At 37.9% G+C, this 25,279-nt stretch overlaps 2 protein-coding genes across 2 annotated transcripts; one reads left to right on the top strand and one right to left on the bottom strand.

Moving 5' to 3' along the window:
- Positions 1-2,975: 2,975 nt before the first annotated feature.
- Positions 2,976-6,680, bottom strand: LOC143030798 (52 kDa repressor of the inhibitor of the protein kinase-like). The gene is made up of 4 exons (XM_076194015.1): positions 6,296-6,680; positions 6,030-6,193; positions 5,879-5,923; positions 2,976-5,579 (listed from the first exon to the last, which is right to left on the bottom strand). The coding sequence occupies exons 1-4, from the start codon at positions 6,388-6,390 to the stop codon at positions 5,476-5,478; spliced, it is 408 nt and encodes a 135-aa protein (XP_076050130.1). The 5' UTR covers positions 6,391-6,680; the 3' UTR covers positions 2,976-5,475.
- Positions 6,681-6,690: 10 nt separating this feature from the next.
- On the top strand, positions 6,691-23,862 carry LOC143030428 (uncharacterized). The gene is made up of 2 exons (XM_076193576.1): positions 6,691-6,898; positions 22,814-23,862. The coding sequence occupies exon 2, from the start codon at positions 23,194-23,196 to the stop codon at positions 23,860-23,862; it is 669 nt and encodes a 222-aa protein (XP_076049691.1). The 5' UTR covers positions 6,691-6,898; positions 22,814-23,193.
- Positions 23,863-25,279: the final 1,417 nt, after the last annotated feature.

Below are 25,279 nucleotides of genomic sequence, written 5' to 3'. Positions count from 1 at the left end.
ACTAATCCAGAAGTACAAAACTATGAAAATGGAAATATCTTCACTTACCAAATACCTGCTATATATTGCATTACAATGCCTTGCTGCCATTTTCACGCTATAGAATGAAAACAAACTCAATTAATTTCAATATATTTTGTCACATGTAGAGGGAGAGGGAGAGAGGGTGAAAGAGAAAGAGAGAAATAAATAAAGAGAGACAGAAAGAGAAAGACAGAGAGAGAGGGAGGGAAGGAGACTGACTATTCACACATGTGTGATTTTCATCAGTTTTCTGCATTTCTTTGGTGGCATACTAACATTTTCTAATTTATGTTTCCCTTTGAATGCTCTGTTATGGAACTTAACAAAATAAAATATCATAATCTTCAAAAATGTGTTGATAATCAATTTATAGGTTTCCTCACATATAGACAGATTTGTAAGTGGCTTTTCCTGTATAATGGAGGATAATTTACACTTTACACCATTCATACACATAACCCTCATTATCTCCTTTTGAAAAATTGCTTCAAAAGACTTTATCAAACAAAACATTTTATCAGTGGGACAACAAAGAGAGTTAATAGTATTATCACCTTTACTACTGATAAAAGTTTAACGTAAGCTTAGGTGGCACAAGGTTTGGATATCTCCAATTAATGAATTATTGCAAGTTTGGCAGTCATGGATTTTTTTTAATTTTGTGACAACAATAACCAGCAATATATATTATTATGCTATCTTTAATCAAGTCAGTAATAATAAATAAATCATATTGACTGATGGCAGAAAAATCAAATTGAGTCATTAATGATTCACATGATTCCAAACTGTCCACTTCATAATCAAAATGTGTAATGAAATCGTCAATATTTTTAAATTCATCATCATTATTTTGATCATTTAAAATGTTTTCATTTTCAAGATTATAATAAAAATTCATTATTTACCTAGTTGTATTTACCTAGTTGTATTTTGCGGGAAGGGGAGCTATGCTCGTGTTGTCCCGCCTTTGTATCTTGCAGTGTCTAGTTTGTTTTTAAACTCATGAATGGTTTTTGCGCATACTATTTCATTGTCCAGTTTGTTCCAAGTGTCCAAAACTCTATGAGGAAAACTGTTTTTCTTCAGTTCTCTTCTATAGCTATGTTTTTTTATTTTCTTTCCATGTCCTCTTGTGTTTCTTTTGTCCCAGTTAAGTAAGTTCTCACTATCGAGTACCTCTGTGCCTTTCATGATTCTGTAGATGGTCAATAGATCACCTCTCTCTCTTCTTTGCTCCAGTGTCGGTAACTCCAGTTTAGCCAATCTCTCTTCGTATGATAGGTTTGCAAGTGCAGGTGCCATTTTTGTAGCTGCTCTTTGGATTCTTTCTATTTTCTTTATATTCTTTTTGGTACTGGAGGACCACAATGTCGCTGCATACTCTAGTCTAGGCCTTATCAATGTAACCAATATTTTTTTCATCATGTCTTCGTCCAAGTATGTAAACGCCACTTTTATTGATCTTAGCAAGTTGTAAGTCTCCCCGACAATTTTGTTAATCTGTATATCATAGGACAAGTCGTTCGTGATAATTACTCCCAAATCTTTTTCGGATCCTACTTTCTTTACTTCTTTGGTTCCAATTGTATATTTTCCTGATATTCTGTTTTTGCTTTTTCCAAACTCCATTATGCTACACTTCTTAGTATTAAAGTCCACTTCCCATTTCTGACTCCAGTTCCATACCCTATTTAGGTCTTCTTGCAGTGCTTCACAGTCCTCATCAGTTTCTATTTTCCTTAGCAGTTTGGCGTCATCGGCAAAGAAGCTCATGTAGCAGTTCACGTCCTCATCCATGTCATTCATATAGATAGCAAACATTATTGGTGCCAGCACAGATCCTTGCGGTACTCCACTGATCACCTCTTTCCAGTCTGAATATTTTTCTCTGAGCACTACTCTCATCTTTCTACCAGTCAGAAAGTTCTCTATCCATTTTAGTAGGTTTCCCTGTATTCCTCCTATGTGTTCCAGTTTTTTTAGTAGTTTTCTGTGTGGTACTTTGTCAAAGGCTTTTTGCAAGTCTAGGAATGCACAATCAGCCCATCCATTTCTTTCTTGCACTATGTCTATTAGTCTTGAGTAAAAGCATATTAAGTTTGTGGAGCATGATCTTCCTTGTCTGAATCCAAATTGTCTTGGGATTAATATGTCATTGTCTTCCAGATGTTTTACCCATCTATTCTTGATTATTTTCTCACAAATTTTGGCAATGGTGCTTGTTAGTGATACTGGCCTATAGTTGGTGGGTTCTTCTTTGTTTCCTCCTTTGTGTATTGGTACAATGTTAGCGTTTTTCCAGTCCTCGGGTATCTTTCCTTCTTTGAGTGAGCTGTTTATTAAGATGTGTATTTTGTCTGTTAGTTCTTCTTTGCACTCCTTTAGAATCCAATTTGCAATACCATCCGGGCCATGTGATTTTCTGACATCCAGCCTTGATAAATGTTCTGATATTTCCTTTAGTGATGCTGTAAACTCATTCATGAGGGGAGATTTCTTGTTTTTGTCTATGTCACAATTCGGTATTTTCTCTCTGGTGAAAACGGATTTAAAGTGATTGTTCATGACTTCGGCCATCTCTAAATCTTCTGTGTATTCTATGTTTCCTTGGCATAGTTTCACCAATTCCTGTTTGTTTTTAAGTTTACCATTCACATACCGATAGAATAGTTTGGGTTGCTCTTTGCATTTGTCTATAATATCCTTCTCATGGTTCCTTTTCTCCTCTCTTCTCACATTAACATACTCATTTCTATAGTTAACATAAATTTGCCATTTGCTTTGTTTTTCGTCTTTTCTCCACTTTTTCCAAGCTTTGTCCCTTCTGTCTTTTGCCTCACTGCATCTTTTGTTGAACCAACATTTAATGTACTCTCTCTCTCGCTTTTGTCTTGGTACATGCCTGTTTACCCCTTCATTATATGATCAATTAATTGTTGACACTCATTTTCAACAGGGTTTGCCTGTTCTATGAAATTGACAGACTGCACTGCATTTGGGGTGTTATCATGGGATTCATCTGGCATTTCTGAAATCTTTAGATAATTAGAAAAAGGAGTCAGAGCATTCTTACAATTAGAATTTTCAGCACATATAGAAAGATTACTTTATATGCCAGATTTTTCATAGAAGTTTTAAATTGTTGAGCATTGGGTGTGTAATTATTACCTCCTGCTTTTCTAACGCAGCTAAAAAAGTTTTCAAGACAATCTTGATTGATGCGTCGAGTTAGTAAATAATTGAATTTGCAATTTTCAGATACATCTTCCTATAATGCCATTAGATAAATATTTAGGAGCCAACCTTGTATATTTGGTATTTGTCTATGTGTTCCTATTATTTGCCAAGATCTTATCCACTCTTTAATACTTTTAAGGAATTGGATATTACTGCCGTCTTTGCTGATGGCACTTTTCCTATCTCTATAATAATTTATTGAACTAGAATTAAAAACGTCAAACAAATCATTCATATTATCTATGAATGTTGACGCTGCTACAGCTTCTTTAGGTAAAAACCCAAAAGTGGCATATATATAAATGCCACATGCAACCGTTCTGCTAAAAAGCTGAGAAGCATAGCACACTCTCATTTTCTCAAATGAGTTGCTTATTAGATGATGGTCTGTAAGTTTAGGTGCTATCCTACAGTCAGAAGGATGAGTTTTGTCCATTTTGTAAAAACCTGAAATGTGTGGAGAATATTATGACTTCCGACAGATTTCCCATCTCTTTTAATACGTAATGCTGACGGTGTAAGTTAATCTAAGTGACCGTCCCACCGAGTTAATACTGAAATACTCTGTGTGAACTTGTATACAACTTTCAACACTACAAAACTACGCACCTGTGAACGGTAGGGAACTCATCGAACCCTGAAACATACAATGGCATCATGTATCTTTATGAATATATTATTATTTCAATTATTCATATTGGTTTGGATATTTCGTGTAACTCAATTTATGACTTAACGTGGCCTTGGGGCCACTTGGAAATCTTCCTCGTCTTTGTTCTGGTTAATGACGGTGATGTGCGCAATGAACTTCAGGCGCAGCATGGAGGGTGAGTATGGGAATGGGAAAGGATAAAGGTATGTTGAGGGGAATGGTTCTCTCACAGAATCCCCTCACTGGTTTAAGACACGCTTCGTCGTATATGCACTTCACACATGATATATATGAGGTCTGTGATTGGGGTGAATTCATATCATCCCCTAGTCACGAATCACTAACACTTTGGTCAATTACATTTCTTGTCTTGGACTTGTCTTGGACTTGTCTTGTCCTCAACTAGTACTCAACTCCTATTCAACTACTACCCAACTGTGTATATGGGGGCGAGAGGGGCCTCTCTTGGTCCCGAACGCCTAGTGACCTTTGACCTCTCATTGCCAAGGGTCTATGGGAAGTACAACTTCACCTTAACTGAAGTGAAAATGTTGCACGATACATATATGATCCCCATGCAAAGGAACTATGGATGGGTAATGCACCAGAACCAATACTCAAGACAGAGAAGACACCAAGTGGTAAATAATATGATTAATAATGAAAATGACGTATTGGTAACTCGACATTCCTGAGAGGGGTTAGAACAACCGGCTTGTGGTAACTAAGGGGTGTCGAGTCCTTACATAATGTTTTATATAATGTTTTCGTATATAGAAACAAAAATGATAGGCCACTCTATCTAAATGGAAAAAGTAAGACAGTATAATTTGTTATGCATGTTTTCATAAACAAAGTTTCTAGAATACAAATTTCATACAGCTTGATATGCTTAATTGCTGTATTTCAATCTTAATCCTAATTCTACAGCTATCAATTCACTAGATTAACTGAGGCCGTAACCACAGATGTCTATATTAATATGTAATAATAGTCTATTTACTCTAAAAAATGCATCTGTCGGGATTTATTCCCGACAGAATGTACCTGTTAATTGGTGAATTTATGTCATTATACTGCATATGCCAATGTCAGCACCAGACATGATCCACATTATATGCCAATCAGCAGCATTTTCTTTAATACTTTTGCATCTTTCACATTAACAGCTCATTATGAAGAAAATTTGTGGAATGTGAAATACTCTAATTAGAATATGTCCTACAGGTTGATGGGGGCTACATCTCCAATACCCCCCATGACACATTGCATCCAACTCACATTCACGTAAGAGAGCATGTGGAATAAATCTAAAACCGAGTTATAACTTCATTCATATATGTTTATTAAATACTACTAAGTAATCTTATAAGAGATGACTTTATCTTCCTTAGACTGCATCCAAAACTCCAGCAATCTCTAACTCAATCTCTATTCTTATCACATTATCACATTTATGTCAAGAGTGTGAAACAGGTCTATAAAACATCTATATAACTGTGGACTCAATTGTGGTACTAATATCTGTTGTTACAATTTGACATATGTTGCTAATTTTTTTATGATTTACAGACCATCAGTTCATCCAATGAACTTGACAAGATTTCCATTTCAATTTGCTGGTGATGCAAAGTACTTGTAGTATCCAAGTGCTGGTCAATATCTGTAAAATAATATATGTGATGTTTTGTACTGTTATAAACAGATAATGTATGTAAGGTATCTATGCTCAGAATTTAATTTGTAATTTCAAGTTGAAATATGTCTTGTGCACATACAAAAATTAGCTAATGACAATGAAAGAATATTCTAAATAATGTTCAACTTTAAAGTAATACAGAAATATATAATATATAGAGACAAGCAATGTTTTGTTTCAAATGCAATGTGATAATAAGATAAAGTAATTTCAATTAATCTCAGAACTGTGCTATATTATTTTCACATTGATCAAGCACTTACCTGCATCCATACTGGTTATTACTGACTCATCTGGGTGTGCTGGATCTGATAGATAATAGAATGCATAATGAAAATCATTACTTCTTACCAAACAATGTTAATCATTGTAATCTTATGATAATGTATATTATATAAAACTGCATTGACTCACCAGGCAAATTTTGATCTGGGTATGCACTGGGGCACAAACGGGTTGATGATGCATACTGCCATTGAGAAAAATGATGGCTACATATCCTTTGACTTTTATTTAATTGTGTAGGTGTTTTCTTCCTTAATGTTGATATACCGGTTACTTGTATCCACTTTGAACATCTATCAAAAAGAAGAGAATGTTGATTTACATTTTTACTTAATCAATAAAATGACACTTATATGTCTATTATACTTAATGTTGGCAGTATAATATACACTTACCTTTGTGGTTCTTTAGGAAACCAATGATACATGAATTCAGGATGAGAACTTTTGCACCGTTTGCAATTAACACAGGGATTACCGTCTCGCACCATGATTGGTTTGAACTAACCATGTGTTCCAAGTGACAGATGGCTCAAATGTAAACATGCAGACGATTCAAAAAGCCCGCTAATTCTTTCCGAATGAAGCACAGCAATCTCTAGCGTTGATTGAAGTAACTAAACTCATGAGTAATCAGTTAGGCTATTTACACACCTTTTCGGTGCCTTCCTGTCTTTTGTAAATAGTCTTTGCATTTCTCACAGAAAATACAAATATGAAATGAAAATATAGATATAAAATACAAATGTATATATGAAATAAATAACTATGAACTATGAAATATGATCTATAAAGATAATAGATATAAAATATAAAACAACAGAAAATATGAATAGAAAAATAGAGAAGATGTATAAAAGAAATTAAACCTTCACCTTGTATGTTTACATATGACGTCATAGCCCGTCAAGCCTTAAGTTGCACTCCTTCAGCTATTTAAAGCGCTTGTTTTCGTAGCTGTGATTTAAACTGGTTAAACAAGTGTGTCTTCTTGAATTCGTAAGTGCAGCGATATGGGGGTAAGATAGCTTAGTGCATGCGTAGTATGTTTGCATTTGCCACTCTTCAATTTTCATTTGGCATTCTGAGCAAGGGTAGGTACGGCGCAATTTTTTTTAACCCTTAAAAGATTGTTTGCATATGAAAGACAATTTCATTAGAAACAAAATACTTTTTAATTTTTTTAGATAGCTTGAAAAATGAGGGAGATGCGTTTTTTTTTTTAATTATTTTTTTTTATCACGAATTTTTGGTTAGACCAGGGGTTCCCAAACTTTTCAGCTCATCGACCCCCTAGTAAAGTTTAAAATTTTCTATAGACCCCCAAGCTATTAATTCACGATTTATGTCGGTTTATTATTATTATTGGTGTTATTGTTATTAATGCTATTATTATTATTATTATCATAGTTATTATCATTATTATTATTATTATTTTAGTTATCAATAGTGTTATTATCATCATTATGATTATCATTTTTGTTGTTGAAATATTGGTTTTAATTCTTAATTGTAGTTCTTGATTGGTCTCATAAATCACTTATGGTAATTCTAAAGTACCATAGTCACAATTTTCGTGTTTGTGGGTTGTACTTATTCTATTTTTTTATTTTTTTATTTTGATCCATTATGAAAGGACCAAATGGCAACATTCATCAAGGCGACGGCGTTCTAATAATTATAATACAGATACTTTCACATATACATAAACATAAGTGTTTTAAGATAAATATTCATAATTTACCAATAGCTTGAAGAGTGATATTATATATTTTGTACTATATAACTGTAAGTGATATTTAAGCCAATAATATTACACAAGCTTGTCATCTTGATGTTCATTCACAATGTGGTTGTGTGTATGTGAGATTCTTCCTACATGCACAGAATGGGAAGGATTTTCAACTCGGTTTAGATATTGGTTGGTTGATTATTCTCCACTCTTTAAGTACTGGAAGAGAACAGGATCATTTCATACCAACCATTTAATTTTAAAGACTGCCTTTCGATCCCATAGTAATTTACTGACCCCTTTTGACCCCCTAGCAATCTACTGACCCCCTTTTGACCCCCTAGCAATCTACTGACCCCCTTTTGACCCCCTAGCAATCTACTGACCCCCTTTTGACCCCTTGGATGGTCTCATCGACCCCTGCGGGTTGATATCGACCACTTTGGGAACCCCTGGGCTAGACTATACTATACTATAACAAAAGGTTAGAATGAAGGGTGGTGATTTGTAAACTTTTTGGTAAAGAAGTTCACATAAACTCTTAACCACTGGTCCAATTTTATTGAAATTTGGAATACTTGGGTTTTATGGGTCAACAAATCACCAGAGCATGTCAAAAACAATGTGGAGCATCTCCATCATACCAAATTTGCCTTTTCATGATGGGTACTTGCACAAAAATTACCCCTTGAATTATTGTTGCATATGAAAGACAGTTTCATTAGAAACAAAATACTTTTTAATTTTCTTAAATACATACATACATACACCAAGGTTTTCCCCCTTTCAAGGGAGGTAGACAAAAAGAAAAAGGCAGAAAATCATTCCCACCCATTCCATCCCTAAATACACTCCACTCCCTCCACCTTCCTTCTTATCTGAGCACCTCCTGGATGATGGGTCATCCCTGCACCCTGTCCACTGCCCTGGGTCAGAAGCAGTGTCGCAAGGCACAGCACATCCACACCAAGGCTCGCTTCATTAAATCAGCGACCCCCCCTCTCCGTCCCCCCATGCATAAAAGGAGAAGACGGGGAGATATCCCTTCAGGCTGCGTTAAATTTTGCTCACACATACTACCTCACCCCCATTCCCCCACCCATTCCACCATGCAACATCATCCAAATACAACCATTCTCTATTAAGGGAGACACAAGTTTTTGAATGATTTTTTTTTTTTTTTTTTTTCACACCGAATTGTTTGCAAGACTTTACCATAAAAAAAGGTTAGAATTAAGGGTGGTAATTTGTGAAGATTTTGGTAAAGAAATACACATAAACTCTAAACCACTGGTCCAATTTTATTCAGATTTGGAATACTTGGGCTCTATGGGTCAACAAATGACATGAGCATGTCAAAAACAATGTGGAACATCTCCATCATACCAAATTTGCCTTTTCATGGCAACTATTAAGTTGTCAATGTAGAGATGATCAGTACAATCCAAACCCCTATCCCAATTGACATGCAACTTAGCATGTGAAGGTTTATGGGTTAACAAATCATCTGAGCATGTCAAAACAATGCAGGGCCTTCATTTTATACCATTCTGACTAACACCTATCATGTTGCCATGGCAACTTTTGTCAATTCAGAGATAATCATCCATAAGATCCAAACCCCAGGCCCAATTGACATACAACTTGGCATGTGAAGGTTTTATGGGTCAAGAAATCATCTGAGCATGTCAGAAACAATGTAGGACCTTCCTTTTATACTATGCTTACTAACACCTTTCATGTTGTCATGGCAGCTATCGTCAGTTTAGAGATAATCATCAGTAAAATCCAAACCCCTGGCCCAATTGACATGCAACTTGGCATATGAAAGTTTTATGGGTCAACAAATCACCTGAGCTTGTCAAAAACAATGCAGGACCTTCCTCTTATACAATTGTTACTAACACCTATCTTGTAACATGTTCCATCAATGTAATGTATGTGCACTGTAATGTATATGTAGCTAAAAGAACTCTATTATCACATTTAAAAGTGCCTATATAGGTGCCTTAGCCCTTACCCTTAGATTGCCTCTCAGTACACTAACCGGTCAGTACTGCAACTATCCTAAGACTTACGGTACCTTAAATTTACGTTGAAATTGGTGAATTATTTTATACACCAATTACTAAAATAGAAAAATTAATAAAGTCTTTTTATTTTCAAAGGAGTTATTTTGTTTAATCATGTTATCTATAATCATGATAATCTGAATAAACAGCCTTATTTCAACAGCTCATGTCTATCATCATCATCATGAAACCCAGAAGAAAATTCAAGTCTTTTCTCTAGACCTCTACTAGTCTTGAGACTTCTCATGGTCATGGACATAGTCCATGACATGGAATACTGACCATATTATTTAATAGTTATTTCATATACTTGCAGTCATAGCCATAGCTGGCTATGTAATAGGCATAGCATAGTTTGTCCAACATCTTAAAATTCATACCATAACAATGTAAGTATTATTTGTGAACAACACCCTCTATGACTACTATGTGAAGTATCTCTGACATATCATGTTTTAACAAACATTACTAAGTATCGGAGAACATGCCTACATGTTATGCATTAAGACACAGCTGTCGCATTACCAACAATCTTACAGTTGCTCATTTCTGGGAGAAAACTGGCTAGAAAATAGGAATATTACATCGAAATATTCATATATAGGTACTTTATTTTTTAGATTTTTACTCGGAAAACTAATTTGCAACGGCTAATAGCCAAATTTGCATTTAAATTTGTGATTTTTTTTTCTTTTTTTTTTTAACTGGGTATACACCTGCAGAACAAGAAGACAATTTGATAATCCTGCGCAAGTGCTGAATGCTACAAGCATTCAAACTGATGCATACCCATTCAAACGGGCCGCAAAAGATGGTGGTGTAAACATTACATTCGCAATGGTAGCGCCACCCACAGGTACACACATACCTAGTAAGGGTAGTGTGGATATTTATGAAAATGTTTGCCAGTCTCACAGCGTCAATTACCTTTAGTACCATTGGCTAGCTCGTATCATTCTGATGTATTCTGAACCACAGATATAAGTCCTACAAACTAATAGTAATGTCAGTAGCTATTAGAAAAAAAAAAAAGAGAGAGATGGTAGAACATCTTTATATTTACCAAGGGGCTAGAAAAGATTAGGCCAGGTCTCACATTTGCAATTCTTACCTCTATCATTGGCTCTCTTATCATTGAGTATTTTGAACCCCATTTATGAGTAGTGCAAATTAATAGTTATTTTTCCAGCAATTTTTAGAAATTTGAGACAAGCAAACACTTTTATATGTCATGAAGATGTTTGCTGGTCTGGCAGCTGCAATTTTGACCAATACAATCACTGGCTAGCTCTTAATATTCTGAGTATTATGTGCCCCATGTGTAAGTACCTCAAATTAACATCAACATTGGTAGTGATTTACAAAATAAATGAGACTGGCAAGACTCTTTGTTTATCAACATATGCATCCTGTTTGTCTACATTCTTATTGGGGATGGAGCTCCATCTTGTCTTCCAGAGTACAAAGATCAAGAATTTATGAAGTTCACTCTAAATTTGATATGCACTGGTTGTGATATTCTTGGGAGTGAAAATTTCTTAATATTCACTTACATAATCTTGCATAGATACTGGATGCAGGTCATATGACCTGAATGTCCTGATCACTTTCAGCTTGTTGGTATCATATTGGGACGGGAGCTATGTTTATCAAATTACCAAAATGATATATTAGGGTAAATTCACTTGGTGGTAACAATTGAAAATGGAGGATGGTGAAGATAGACAGAAATATGGTGAACCAATGAAGAGAGGACTAGATGTAAGCAGGGTTGCATCACCATTAGGTGTCATTCCAAAAAAGAGTTGCAACATGGAAATCCTTCAGAGGAATCAAAGGTACAAAAATATTGCATTTTCAGGGTTTACAACAGAAAGTGCAATACTAGGTAAAGGTATAGATTTGGAAAGGGAAACAAGGTATAGAAATATTCTATGAAATCAAGAGATTCCATAACTTACTCTCTTACTCTGCTGGTTGTCAGGCCGGACAGCCCTTCACCGCTTTCGCTATGCCTCTCCAGATGGTTCTATCCTCTGCCACCCTGTCCACATCCTTTCTCACTCCATCCATCCATCTATACCTTGGTCTCCCTAATGGTTGTCTGCCCTCTATTCCTCCTTCCATCACCTTCCTTGGTAGTCTGTCTGCCTCCATTCGGAGGCAGTGTCCATCCCACCTTGCTCTTCTCCGTATTTCATCCTGAATGTATGGTCCGGTCTGATCTCTAATTTCCCTATTATGTCTTTGTCTCCATTTCCCTTTTCCTTCATCATATACTGGGCCGAGGATTCTTCTCAGGATATTGTCTTAAAAAACTACCAGTCTTTTCTCCCTTTCTTTTGTCAGTGTCCATGTCTCACATCCATACAGGACTGGTTTTATTACAATGTTATATGTTTTCATCTTGGTTCTACTGATGGTCCGACTCTTCATTACAGGTGCCAGGGCATGGTAACATCTGTCTCCTACAGCTATTCAATCGTTTATTTCTATGTCCAGTTCATTTCTCTCACTGACAGTGGATCCCAGGTACTTGAACTTATCAACTTTCTTCACACTTAGTGATCCAGCTTACTCTTCTCCTGGTGTGTAATTGCCATTTCTACTTAGTTTCATAATTTCTTTTTTCTGCTCATATCATTTTAGGCCTATTTGTTCTGCTGTTCTCCGGAGTACTGTAAAGATCTTGTTAATTTCCTCCACAGTCTCAGCCACCACATCGACATCATTGGTGTAAGCAAGGTGGGTTATCTGACCATCGGATAACTTAGCTCCACCAGGATGGTTGGTAATCTGCCTGACTGCTTTCTCCAGTGCAAGATTGAATAATAAAGGTGACAGCATACATCCCTGCCTAAGGCCACTGTGTATATTGAAATTCTATCTTTCCTTCCAACTCTTACTGTACATCTGCTTCCTATGTAGCACATTTTAATGAGGGATATTAATTTAGCTGGAATATTTAGTTCTGCCATTATGTGCCACATTGATGGTCTGTATTTACTTAGTTGTATTATACAGAAAGGGAGCTATGCTCGTGGTGACCCATCTTTGTATCTCTCAGCATCAAGTTTTTTTTTTTAAATCTTGAATAGTATTTGTACACACTGCTTCTTTGTCTAATTTGTTGCAAGTATCTATCACTCTGTGTGGGAAGCCATTTTTTTCTTTTTTTTCAGATCTCTTCTGTAACTATCTTTTTAGAGTTTCTTTTCGTGTCCTCTTGTTTTTCCATTGTCCCATTTCAATGAATCATTCTTATCTAAGATTTCCATTCCTTTCATAATTCTGTAGATAGTGCACACTATCATAATGCTTGTTTGAAATCTACAAATAGCTGATATAGGGTCCTACCATATTCATAATATTTCTCCATTAGTTGCCAGACTGTGTGAATATGATCTGCAGTTGATCTGTTTCACCAAAATCCATACTAATATTCCCCCAACTCCTGTTCTGTGTATGATTTAAGCCACTTCATTAGAATTTTTGTGTATACTTTGTATAACACACATAGTAGGCTTATTCCCCTATAACTTATAACATAATATGTTGGAAGACACAAGGCATGCATTAAATGAAATACTGAAAGGAGGAAACTTAGTAATTATGAGTGACTAGCTCTAAGGAAATATGTTGGGAGATGACAGTGAAGGGTGGAGAGGACCTTTGGGGAAATATACTACTGGACATGACCATTGAATAGACAGTGACTCACTGGGTAAAAGAGAACACCAGATATAGAAATAATGAGGAACTGTTGAGACTAGAATTAACATTTACATCAGAGCCTGAAATTGTGGATAAAATGTACAAGAAGACCAATTGGGAAGAGTGACCACATACTAATTGAATTTGAACTAAAAGAGGAAATTTATTTGGGAAGAAATGAGAAACACAAAAAAGGAAGGCTAATGTACAACTAGACAGAATTTGGGAAACTCAGAAAATTCTTTCAAAAAGTAAATCGGGAAAACTTCTTCAATGAAGATAAACAGATGGAAGAGAAATGGACAATATTGAAAGAAATCTATAATGGAGTGGATAAATACGTACCAGAACAAAAACAGGAAAAGGTGTACATTAAATTCTGGTACAACAAAAAATGTAGTGAGGCAAAAGACAGAAGAGACAAAGCTTGGAAAAGGTGGAAAAAATGGGTAAGTGGCAAATATTGATCAAACTAAGAAATGAAATAATTGTGTCAACAACAATGTATGGGGCAGAGACATGGAACATAAGAGAGGAAGAGAGGAGTTTGAATGTGTTTTGAGATGAGGCACCTGAGAAGTATGTTAGGGGTTACTAGGGGTGCGTATGTGTGTAATTCGGGAATAATATTCCCACGGGCTTTTAGGGTGATCCCGTTTGGAGGGTAATTCAACGTATGAGAGTGTGTGGCTTTGGCCACGTCCACTCATACATTCACTATATGTGCACACTTATATATGTATGCACATCGCAGTGAATGCACCCTTCTTTACATGAACGGTGTGTGCAATACATTATACATGGAACATATCAATTATATTTGATTTAAAGGGGGGACTGACACTCCACCAGCCGACGCAGTTCATATTGACTTAGGTGGCTGCATAGGTGACGCACAAGACCCTCAGATGTTGTCGGGGTCCCTCTCCTCAGAAAAGCAGTTGCGGGGCAATGCTGGAGGTAATGTTTGAGGGTGGCTTCAGGGTGGCGGCAATGTTAACATCTTTCTTCTTTCGTGGGGTTGGTCTTTATTTGCCAGAAACAACGGTCCTCCAGCCACAGACGGAAGAGCAGAGTTTCAAGTTTTCTCGGTGTGGAGCAAGGAAGTACAAGGGGCTCGTAGTCTGTGACTGCTCTGTACCACCTCGCCCTCTCTGATACCTCTGCCTCCAGTCTGTGCTGAAGGAACCGTTGTACCTGGTGAAGAGCCCTGGTGCGTATGCACAACTGATTTCTGCTGAGAGGGACAACAACATCGACTTCGGGTCTTTGGCACACCGCTTCTGCTGTGGCGTCGGCTAGCTCATTTCCTGGGACGCCCACATGGCTCGGCACCCAGTTGAGCATAACACTCCTGCCTTGCTGGTGTAGCTTTAGCAGGAGTGCTAGGATGGAGAACATAAGAATAAAGGAGACTGCAAAAGACCATAAGGCCTACACTAGGCAATTCCGTATCCATCACCACCTGTCATCCTCATCCATAAAGTTGTCTAAATCGTTTTTTAAAATAACTGATAGTTTCAGCGCTTACTACATGGTTACCAAGTTTATTCCATTCATCGATCATCCTAATAGTAAACCAATTCTTGCCTATTTCCTTCTTAAATCAGTAGGCGTACATTGTTGCTGGGCTGCGTTGAATGTAAGCTGCCTAGCAGAGACTGTGAGTCTGTGTGGATCACCACAGGACCAGCTTGAGATATTAGGGCCTGCTCTAATGCTCCTTGGACTGCTATGGCCTCAGCTTGGATAGTGGAAGTTACAAGGCGGGGGGTGCTGATTTAATGAAGTGGCCTTGCTGTGGATGCGCTGTCTTGTGGCTGCTTTTGACCCAGGGCAGTGGGCGAGATGCAGGGGTGACCTGTCATCCAGGAGGTGCCAAGATAAGAGGGAGGGAAGATGGTGGAGAGGAGTGGAGTGTGTTAGGGATGGAATGGGAGTGGTTTTTATGCCTTTGTTTTTTGGCTACCTCCCTTGTAAGGGGGAAAAAGGCTTTGGTATATGTATGTGCGGCTTCAGATCAAACAGAGGCGTGATAGATCTAATTTTCACAATAGAAATGATAATGGACAAGAGTTGGGAATGGGCAAAGGACTTGTACATAGTTTTTATTGATCTAGAGAAAGCCTTTGATACTGTCCCAAAAGTTAAACTCTGGGAGGCTCTGAGAGATCCAGTTTATAGCAGGGTTGTGGAGTCGGGGTCGAAGAGAGTCGGAGGTTTTAGCTGGAGTCGGAGTTGGAGTCGGATTTCTAAGAGTACTAGGAGTCGGAGTCGGAATTTTTTATCCGACTCCAACTCCTTAAATCCAATAAGATGATTTTTTTAACATAGTTTCCCTGTTTGGTTTTACCAGTTGCACAATTTAGCAGTTTTTGTATGGTTTTGCTTTTATTTTTGGAGGCAATAGTGAGTGTGTGCAGTGTATATGTACACTAAGTGGTCTCCCCATATGGAAACAAAAAACAATCCATCAATGATAAAAAAAAAATTAAAAAAATACACAATACTGACAAGCTATCATTGTCAGTCTGGGTAAAAGTGTTTGTGGTCATGTATTTGTAGTTGTTTCCTGTAAGGAGAGTGAAACTATATATAATATATATATATATATATAAATATATATATATGTATATATATATATATATATGTATATATACACATATATATAATATTTTGTACTATACTGCAATGCTTCTACTTAAACATAAACATCAATTCGTGCTGCCACCATGTGATGGCATTGCGTGCTACTAGTATTAACTAATGTAATCAAACAACAGCTGCAGATTCTGCCTGAAGCAGTGTCTCCCAGTGAATTTTCTTTTCCTTCATTTTCGGTAGTTTTATCTCATTTTCCTTTAATAGAAATATGCTGGATTATGATAGAGCTACTTCAGAATATGAAAATCATACATTTATCAAAGAAATTTAGTGGTTTGAAATATACGAAATAGAAACGGGCTACTGATCATGGATACTAGTGAATACAATAGGCCTACAAGTGAAGCAATGAAAAATAGAAATCAGAGTAAAGAAAATCACGAACCATTCTAATCTAATTTAAAACTAATTATGTCATAAAGACAATTGCAAATTAGGCCTAAGTGTACCAGATATTTATGCTTTAACCCATAACCTTAATTGTATCTATATACAAAAGGCTTTTCCCCCCTTATCGGGGAGGTAGCCAAGTCAAAAGTCATAAACCCACTCCCACCCATCATCCCTTCCACCCTCACATCTTAGCTCCTCATGGACGACGGGTCATCCCTGCATCCCGCCAACCACCCTGGGTCAGAAGCAATGCAGCAAGACACAGCACATCCACAGCAAGGCCGCTTCACTTAATTGGCGACCCCCCCTCTCCGTCCCCTCACATAGAAAATGGAGGCCAGGGAGAAGTCCCTTAGGGCTGCGTCAAAGTATCATTCACACTTTCCCACTCCCCAAATCCCCCCATCCTCCCATCCCTTCCCTTTCTTTTCATGATAGTATCATCTATACACAGCCCTTCTCCACTCATCCTTATCTTCTGCCACCTCCCTTCCCTGCTCCACAGACATTCCCCTCTTGCTCAACTTCCCTGTCACCCCATCCATCCATCTCATCCTCGGTCATCCTCTCAAATTCACTCCCTCCATCTCTGCCTTCCACACCCCTTTCACCAGTCTTCCTTCATCCATTCTTTCCATGTGTCCAAACCATCCTAATAGTCTTTCATCAGCCCTCTCAGCCAACTCCTTTTCCACCCCAGCTCTCCTTCTCACTTCCTTGTTTCTCACTCTATCCAGCCTTGTAACCCTCACCATACTTCTCAGACATTTCATTTCAAACACATTTAAACTCTTCCTCTCTTCCTCTCTCAAATTCCATGTCTCTGCCCCACACAGCACTGTCGGCATAATCACCCCTTCATACAATCTCCTCTTTGCATTAATTCCCAAATGTCTATTTCTCATTACTTTTTTAATCCCCCAAGGCATTTATTTGCTTCTCTCAATCTACAGCTTACCTCTACCTCCACTCCTCCCTTTGCAGCCACATATGACCCCAAGTACCTAAAACTATCCACTTCCTCCAGCCTCTCCCCTTTAAGACTTACTTCCAACTCTCCAGCATCCTCTCCTCTTGTACACCTCATCACCTTACTTTTACCCACATTCACCTTCAACTTTCTCCTATCACACACCCTCCCAAACTCAGTCACTAATTCTCCCAATGCCTCCTCTGACCCTGCCACAAGTGCAGTGTCATCAGCAAACAACAACTGACTTACCTCACACTTTTCTCCATTTTCCGCAACCAACTCCAGTACCCTGCCCATTACTCTTGCATTTACCTCATGTACCACCCCATCCATATACACATTGAACAACCATGGCGACATGACACATCCCTGACATAGTCCCACCTTTACCTCAAACCATTCACTCTCTCCATTTCCGATTCGAACACAGGCTCTACTACTCTCATAAAAACTCTTGACTGCTCTTAACAGCTTTCCCCAAGTACCTGTCTACCCTATCATAAGCCTTTTCCAAATCCATAAAGGCCCAAAAGACATCCTTACCCTTTCCTAAAGCTTTCTCATAAATCTGTCTTATTACAAAAATCTGATCCACACAGCCCCTACCTCTCCTAAACCCACACTGCTCCTCACCAATTACTTCCTCTGTTCCTCTCCTAATTCTCTCAATTATAACCCTCCCATACGCCTTCCCAACTACACTCAACAAACCGTTCCCTCTGAAACTACTACATTCACACTTTTCCTTTGAAAAGCAGAACTATACATGCACTCCTCCAGTCCTCTGGTACTCTACCCTCCCTTAGACACACAATAAACAACCTCACTAACCAGTCTACTATTACTTTACCTCCCTTCTTCAGACACTCCGCATGACAACCATCTAACCCAGGTGCCTTACCTGCTCTCATCATTTTAATCGCTACTTCTACCTCATCTTTTCTTATTTTTCCCTCATTTTCCTCACCCATCACTGTCATTTTCTTTGTGCCTCCCACTGCTATCATCATTCCCTTCCTATCCTCCTCTACATTCAACAGTTCCCTAAAATATTCTGCCCATCTTCCCCTTATCGCTTCCTCTTCCATTATCATCTTTTCATCTTTGCCTTTTACCTTTTCTTCCCTACTTGAATCAACTTCCCTTCCTCTTTTAATCTTTTAATAATAGTAAAAAGAAAATATTTAGGCCAAATCTTGTACATTGTGTAATGTGACCTTGGTAAAGACAAATATTGATATACCGGTATACGGAATAGTCTGTAAAACCCTACTATTGATAGTAGCCTATTGAGTGACTACCGGACCTTAAATATTACCTACAAGATATACAGTTTGCATGATTTGGCCATGTTTTTTTGGAAGAATTGGTAAACAATAAGAATTGGATGCAAGAACAATTTAGATTACTTTGCCAAAGTTTCCTACTTTTCCCAGTGATGTAGCCTAGGCCAATTGTAAGGTCCTACCTGTTGTATGATAAATGCTGATTATGAGATAGGCTAAACTAGCCTCTCAGTTTGTTGGCCTAGGCAATCTCCATAGGCTAACCTAGCGAATCATTAGCAGTTTGTATTATTTTTAAAATTTTGATGAAGAGGGTGTATATATAGTATATATACAGTGTGTATGTATATATATATATATATATATATACAGATAAAACCTATTTCTTTTGGTACATGTTGATTATCGGGTTCTTTAAAAAAAATGAAAATGAAAAAGATAAATAAAGAAAATAAAAAATAAAACTAATGCAATAATAAAAAAAAAGATTATTCTATTTTTTTTAAAGAAAAGAAAAGAAAAAGATAATCCCAAAATAACCTTATAATCCGCATTTACCTTTCTTTTAACCATAAATCATAGTCAAAATTGTTTTTCCTAGACTATAGGCTACCTCTATTCATAAGGGTAGTCTAGGACTCTAACCTATATTTCTCATAGGCTAGTCTAACCACCCATTTTCATCACATTAAGATGATATCAGTTTACCCTACTTATATAAAGTGCAAACTACCATTTTTTTTTTTTTTTTTTTTTGCAAATTTCAATTGAGTAGTCTATAAATTGCATAATTATGAATAAAGCCTATTTCACCTAGTTATTAATGTAATAATACGGGTGTATTCAAGGTACAGTACATATATTTTGTTATATTCTTGAAAGCTTTGTCTGAATTTTTACCATTACAGTAATTGGCAAGCCAACAATAGCTGTAAAATACTGTCTATAGATGTGCACTTTGAAATGATTTGTTGCTATTGTGCAAATAGAAAGCAGTAGGTCTCATTATTCCAAGTTTAAAAAATCTAAAAAAAAATTCATGTTTCGTGTTGAGAAAATTTAATAATTGTCCAGTATAGAATATTTTTATAGCTAGTTACAGGATATGTACCATTTATAGAAGTTTCCAGAATGTAGTTTGTATTAATGTTTCATTCATTCTATATTATGGGAGTTATAGCCAGTGGAATGTATTTCTGATAGATATAATTATTAATTCAAATTCCAGAATAATTTGTCAACTGTCAAGTGACAGAGATGATTTTTATCTTTAACTAATTTAAACTAGCTACTTTACCTTTGTTGACAGTCTAATTAATTCAAATTATGTTAACATCTAGAACTCCATCATGTACACATGTACATGACAGTGTAGACAGTAGTATATATCCACTACGTATGCACTATGCACGTACGTCTTCATGTATGTAAAACTCAATGGAAGTGTTTTTGTGTGGTTTACTGTTTTGTAGGAGCTATGTCATGCTGGAATAATGGCCTGAGATAAACTTTGACCAGTCTCAGAGGCCAGATAGGAATGACATTAGAGCATATGTCACAGCATTTGATGATGACTTGCAAAGGTGAGGAACAACAGCAGCTATGAACAGTGTGCACAGGGGAAGGTTCTCTCTCCCTGAACTGATTCCTGGTTTTTATGATAACATGGTGAAATTAATTCCACAGTAAGTACTAGGTAGGGCTTCCTCCATTAACTTTTCCTCATCATGATTTGTCACATTTTCCCCTAATATTGTGATAGAAGGTTTATGAGATTGGACAAATGAAATAACAGATGATTTTTTTTTGGGGGGGAGGGGAGGGGCACAAAGGAAAAAGAAAATATATAGCTTGAAGTGGCAACTCTGCCATGACAGATTTGAAAGTGCTCATAAGCTGGTAGATGATCATGAGCATAAATAATACCATTATATATTTAATATATATATGTTTATATGAATGTACGTGCTTGTGTGCATATATATATATATAAAGCTGGTTGAGTGTGTATGTGAGTATATTTATCATACAAGTGAATGTTTCACATAAAAGATATTATACAGTACATGAATTTTTTTTATAAAATGCTTGCTGAATAGGTGTGGGAAGCTGGTATATGGATCTGCAGAATAGATTTCCACATAGGAGTCAAGGAGTTAAGAAGTCGGGAGTCAGAGTCAGAGGAATCAAAGGAGTCGGAGTCGGACCTTATACCATCCGACTCCGCAGCCCTGGTTTATAGAGTACCACCACCATTGATAAGAGCTATAATAAGTATGTACCAAAATTGCTCAAGTGCGGTTAGGTCTCAGGAATCCGAGAAATAGTTTAGTGTGGATTCAGGTGTGAGGCAAGGAGGGGTGCTATCCCCTATCCCGTTCATTATATGCATGGACAGAATTGTAAAAAGAATAAACGTAGGGGAGGATGAACCACTGACCTTGGCATATGCTGATGATGTGGCATTGGTCACAAGAACTGTCACGGAACTACAAGAAGTGCTTAACAAATGGAATTCTGAACTAGAAGATGCAGGCATGAAGATTAACAAGAGAAAGACTGAGGTAATGATGGTGAGCAGGCAAAAGACGAAATAGAGGTGAGATTGGGAGATGCTGTAATGGAGCTGGTAGACAACTTCAAATACTTGGGAGTGATGATAAATGAAAAATGCAGTATGGAATTTGAAATAAACAATCGAACAGCCAAGTTTTCACAAAATGTTGGGCTAATGTACCCTCTATTTAAAGAAAAACACATATCTACCAGAGTTAAAATACTTATATATAAGAGTATACTGAGACCACTACTAGTATATGGTTGTGAGTGCTGGGTGCTGACAATAAAATTAAAAAGTAGAGTACAGGCGGCTGAGATGAGAGTACTAAGCCTCATCAAGGGAGTGACACGTAGAGACAGGCTAAGGAATGATGACATAAGGGAAGAGTTGGACGTGGAAGCGATACTACATTTTATCGAAAGAGCTCAGTTAAGATGGTATGGGCATGTCATGCAAATGGAGGAAAATAGAGGACCGTTGAAATACTACAAATGGAATCCAGCTGGTAAGAGACCCGTCGGAAGGCCAAGGAAGCGATGGAAAGATGGAATACGTGAAGCAGTGGCTGCCCGAGGGGAGACGCTAGACCACGTTGAGGAGACAGAGTTGTTTGCAGACAGAGGAGAGTGGAAAGCATGACTGACAGGGGAAACCCTACCTGGTGTATGGTGAGAAAAAAGGGGAGAAAAGTTTCCCTTTCCAAATCTATACCTCTACCTAGTATTCCACTTTTGGAAACCCTGAAAATGTTATATTTTCATACCTTTGATTCCTCCTGGATGTTTCCACGTTGCAACCCTTTTTTGTGATGACACCTGATGGTGATTCAACCCTGCTTCTAGTCTTTTCTTTGTTGGTTTATTATATTTTCGTCTACCTTCATCATTCTCCATTTTATACTTTAACCACTAAGTGAATTTACTCTAATATATCATTTTGGTCACTTGATAAAGCTCCCCTATGCCAGTATGACACCACCTAGGTGTTTCCTCCAACTTATCGAAAAAAGCACTGCACTCCAGAGCTCGTTCTAGATGTCCATTCTAAACTGTAGTTTGTGTGTCTTAAACGATGTGACTTGTATAACTTATTTGAGTCAGATGAACTGAATAAATCTTCCTTGAGTTGGTTTAGATTCAGGTCTTGTGAGCCCAAACATGGTATGTTATGAAGTTGTATTGAAATATAATTGTAGCCAGCTGGGCCATTGCCCACTTCCAAATCCCATGACATGATGAAAAAGCCTAGAGCAAAATTTGAGTCATTGTGGTTGTGGGGAATGAGTATGCATGTAGCTATAGGATGATTTTCACCTCATTTCTAATGACAAAGTAGAATGGAATATATGATAGTGTTTCACCCTATTTTATGGTAGGTCATGGCATGTGCGAATGGTTGGTTTAGGTACAAACTTGAGTATGAAAGAGTTTGTGCACAAAACTTCCATTCTCCTATTAGAATATATTGCACACATTCATTCAGAGATAGATGTCACTAATATAATTACATTTTTTTTTCAGGATGAGGGTAAATATCATCACTTCTTTGGAAGAGCTATCTACAAATTCCATACTTGTCATACGATGAAAAGGACCCAGTGTGACATCTGTGGCACAATCATATCACTAATCATTTTAGATTTCATATGATGACCCACACTGGAGGGAAGCCCTTCCTGTGTGACCTGTGAAGTTGTGCCTTTTCACAAAAGGGTTCTCTTACAAAACATACGATGAGCCACACAGGAGTGAAGCCTCTCCAATATGATCTGTGTAATGTAGCTTTCTGACAAAAGAATCTCTTCAAATTTCATATGATAACCCACATTGGAGAAAAGCCATTCCAGTGTAACCTGTGAGATAAAGCTATCACACAAAAATGTCACCTTAAAAATAACTTTATGACCCACACAGAAGAGAAGCCTTTCCAGTGTGACTTGTGTGATTCAGCTTTCTCAAAAAAGGATGCTCTCATAAAGCATGCAAGGAGGCACACAAGAGAGAAGCCTTTCCAGTGTGGCCTGTGTGTTTCTGCTTCCTTGGAAAAGGGTTCTCTCACACAGTATATGAGGACCCACACAGGAGAGAAGCCTTTCCATTGTGACCTGTGTGATTCTACTTTCTCACGAAAGTGTTTACTCACATTCCATATAATGACCCACACAGGAGAGAAGCCTTTCCAGTGTGACCTGTGTGATTCTACTTTCTCACGAAAGTGTTTACTCACACAGCATATGATGACCCATACAGGAGAGAAGCCTTTCCAGTGTGACCTGTGTGATTCTAATTTCTCACGAAAGGGTCCTCTCGCACAGCATATGATGACCCACACAGGAGAGAAGCCTTTCCAGTGTGACCTGTGTGATTCTGCTTTCTCACAAAAGGGTTCTCTCAAACTGCATATGAGGACCCACACAGGAGAGAAGCCTTTCCAGTGTGACCTGTGTGATTCTGCTTTCTCACAAAAGGGTTCTCTCGCACAGCATATGAGGACCCACACAGGAGAGAAGCCTTTCCAATGTGACCTGTGTGATTTTGCTTTCTCACTAAAGCTCTCACACTGCATATGAGGACCCACACAGGAGAAAAGCCTTTCCATTGTGACCTGTGTGATTCTGCTTTCTCACGAAAATATCATCTCACACAGCATATGAGGACCCACACAGGAGAGAAGCCTTTCCAGTGTGATCTGTGTGATTCTGCTTTCTCACTAAAGAGTAATCTTACAAAGCATATGAGGACCCACACAGGAGAGAAGCCTTTCCAGTGTGACCTGTGCGATTCTGCTTTCTCACTGAAGGATAGTCTGGTACAGCATATAAAGACCCACACAGGAGAGAAGCCTTTCCATTGTGACCTGTGTGATTCTTTTTTCTCACGAAAGGCTTATCTCACACAGCATATGAGGACCCACACAGGAGAGAAGCCTTTCGATTGTGACCTGTGTGAATCTGCTTTCTCAGAAAAGGGTCGTCTCACACGGCATATGAGGACCCACACAGGAGAGAAGCCCTTCAAGTGTGGCTTGTGTGAGTCTGCGTTCTCACTAAGAAGTGTTTTCACAAAACATGTGAGAACCCACACGGGAGAGAAGCCTTTCCAGTGTGGCCTGTGTGTTTCTGCTTTCTCACAAAAGGGTCATCTCACACAGCATATGAGGACCCACACAGGAGAGAAGCCTTTCCAGTGTGGCCTGTGTGAATCTGCTTTCTCACAAAAGAGTGTTCTCACAAACCATATGAGGGTCCACACAGGAGAGAAGCCTTTCCATTGTGACCTGTGTGATTCTACTTTCTCACGGATGGGTGGTCTCACTAAGCATATGATGACCCACACAGGAGAGAAGCCTTTCCAGTGTGCCCTGTGCACTTCTGCTTTCCCACGAAAGAGTGATCTCATAGCGCATATGAGGACCCACACAGGAGAGAAGCCTTTCCAGTGTGACCTTTGTGATTCTGTTTTCTCAGAAAAGAGAAATCTTACAGGGCATAGGAGAACCCACACAGGAGAGAAGCCTTTCCAGTGTGCCCTGTGCGATTCTGCTTTCTCACAAAAGAGTTATCTCAAGGTGCATATGAGGACCCACACAGGAGAGAAGCCTTTTCAAGTGTGACCTTTGTGATCATGCTTTCTCACATAAGGGTGCTCTCACGAAGCATATGGTGACCCACACAGGAGAGAAGCCTTTCCAGTGTGACCTGTGTGAATCTGCTTTCTCACTAAAGGGTCATCTTACAAAGCATATGAGGACCCACACAAGAGAGAAGCCTTTCTAGTGTGACCTTTGTGATTCTGTTTTCTCACAGAAGCGTAACTATCACCAATGACATGACACCAGACAAACATATCAACAAATTAGTTGGAGAAACTTTCAATTGATCAAAATAATGAAAGTGGCTTTTGACAACATGAATGAAGAAATGGTAAAGAAAATATTAGTTACATTGATAAGACCAAAATTGGAGTATGTCGTGACACTATGGACAC

This window comes from Oratosquilla oratoria, chromosome 12, assembly GCF_046742065.1.
Source record: "Oratosquilla oratoria isolate Oo_2021 chromosome 12, ASM4674206v1, whole genome shotgun sequence".
NCBI classification, from domain to species: domain Eukaryota; kingdom Metazoa; phylum Arthropoda; class Malacostraca; order Stomatopoda; family Squillidae; genus Oratosquilla; species Oratosquilla oratoria.
Note: the sequence above shows the minus strand (reverse complement) of the source record. Positions and strands in the feature narration are given on the sequence as shown.

Bases quoted from the DNA above. Each gene is read 5' to 3' on its own strand.
- LOC143030798 (XM_076194015.1), bottom strand. From the start codon at position 6,390: ATGGTGCGAGACGGTAATCCCTGTGTTAATTGCAAACGGTGCAAAAGT. The intron at 6,194-6,295 runs GTAAGTGTATAT...TCTTTTTGATAG, and splicing joins TTTCCTAAAGAACCACAAAG to ATGTTCAAAGTGGATACAAG. The intron at 5,924-6,029 runs GTGAGTCAATGC...ATTATCTATCAG, and splicing joins CCCAGATCAAAATTTGCCTG to ATCCAGCACACCCAGATGAG.
- LOC143030428 (XM_076193576.1), top strand. From the start codon at position 23,194: ATGACCCACACAGAAGAGAAGCCTTTCCAGTGTGACTTGTGTGATTCA.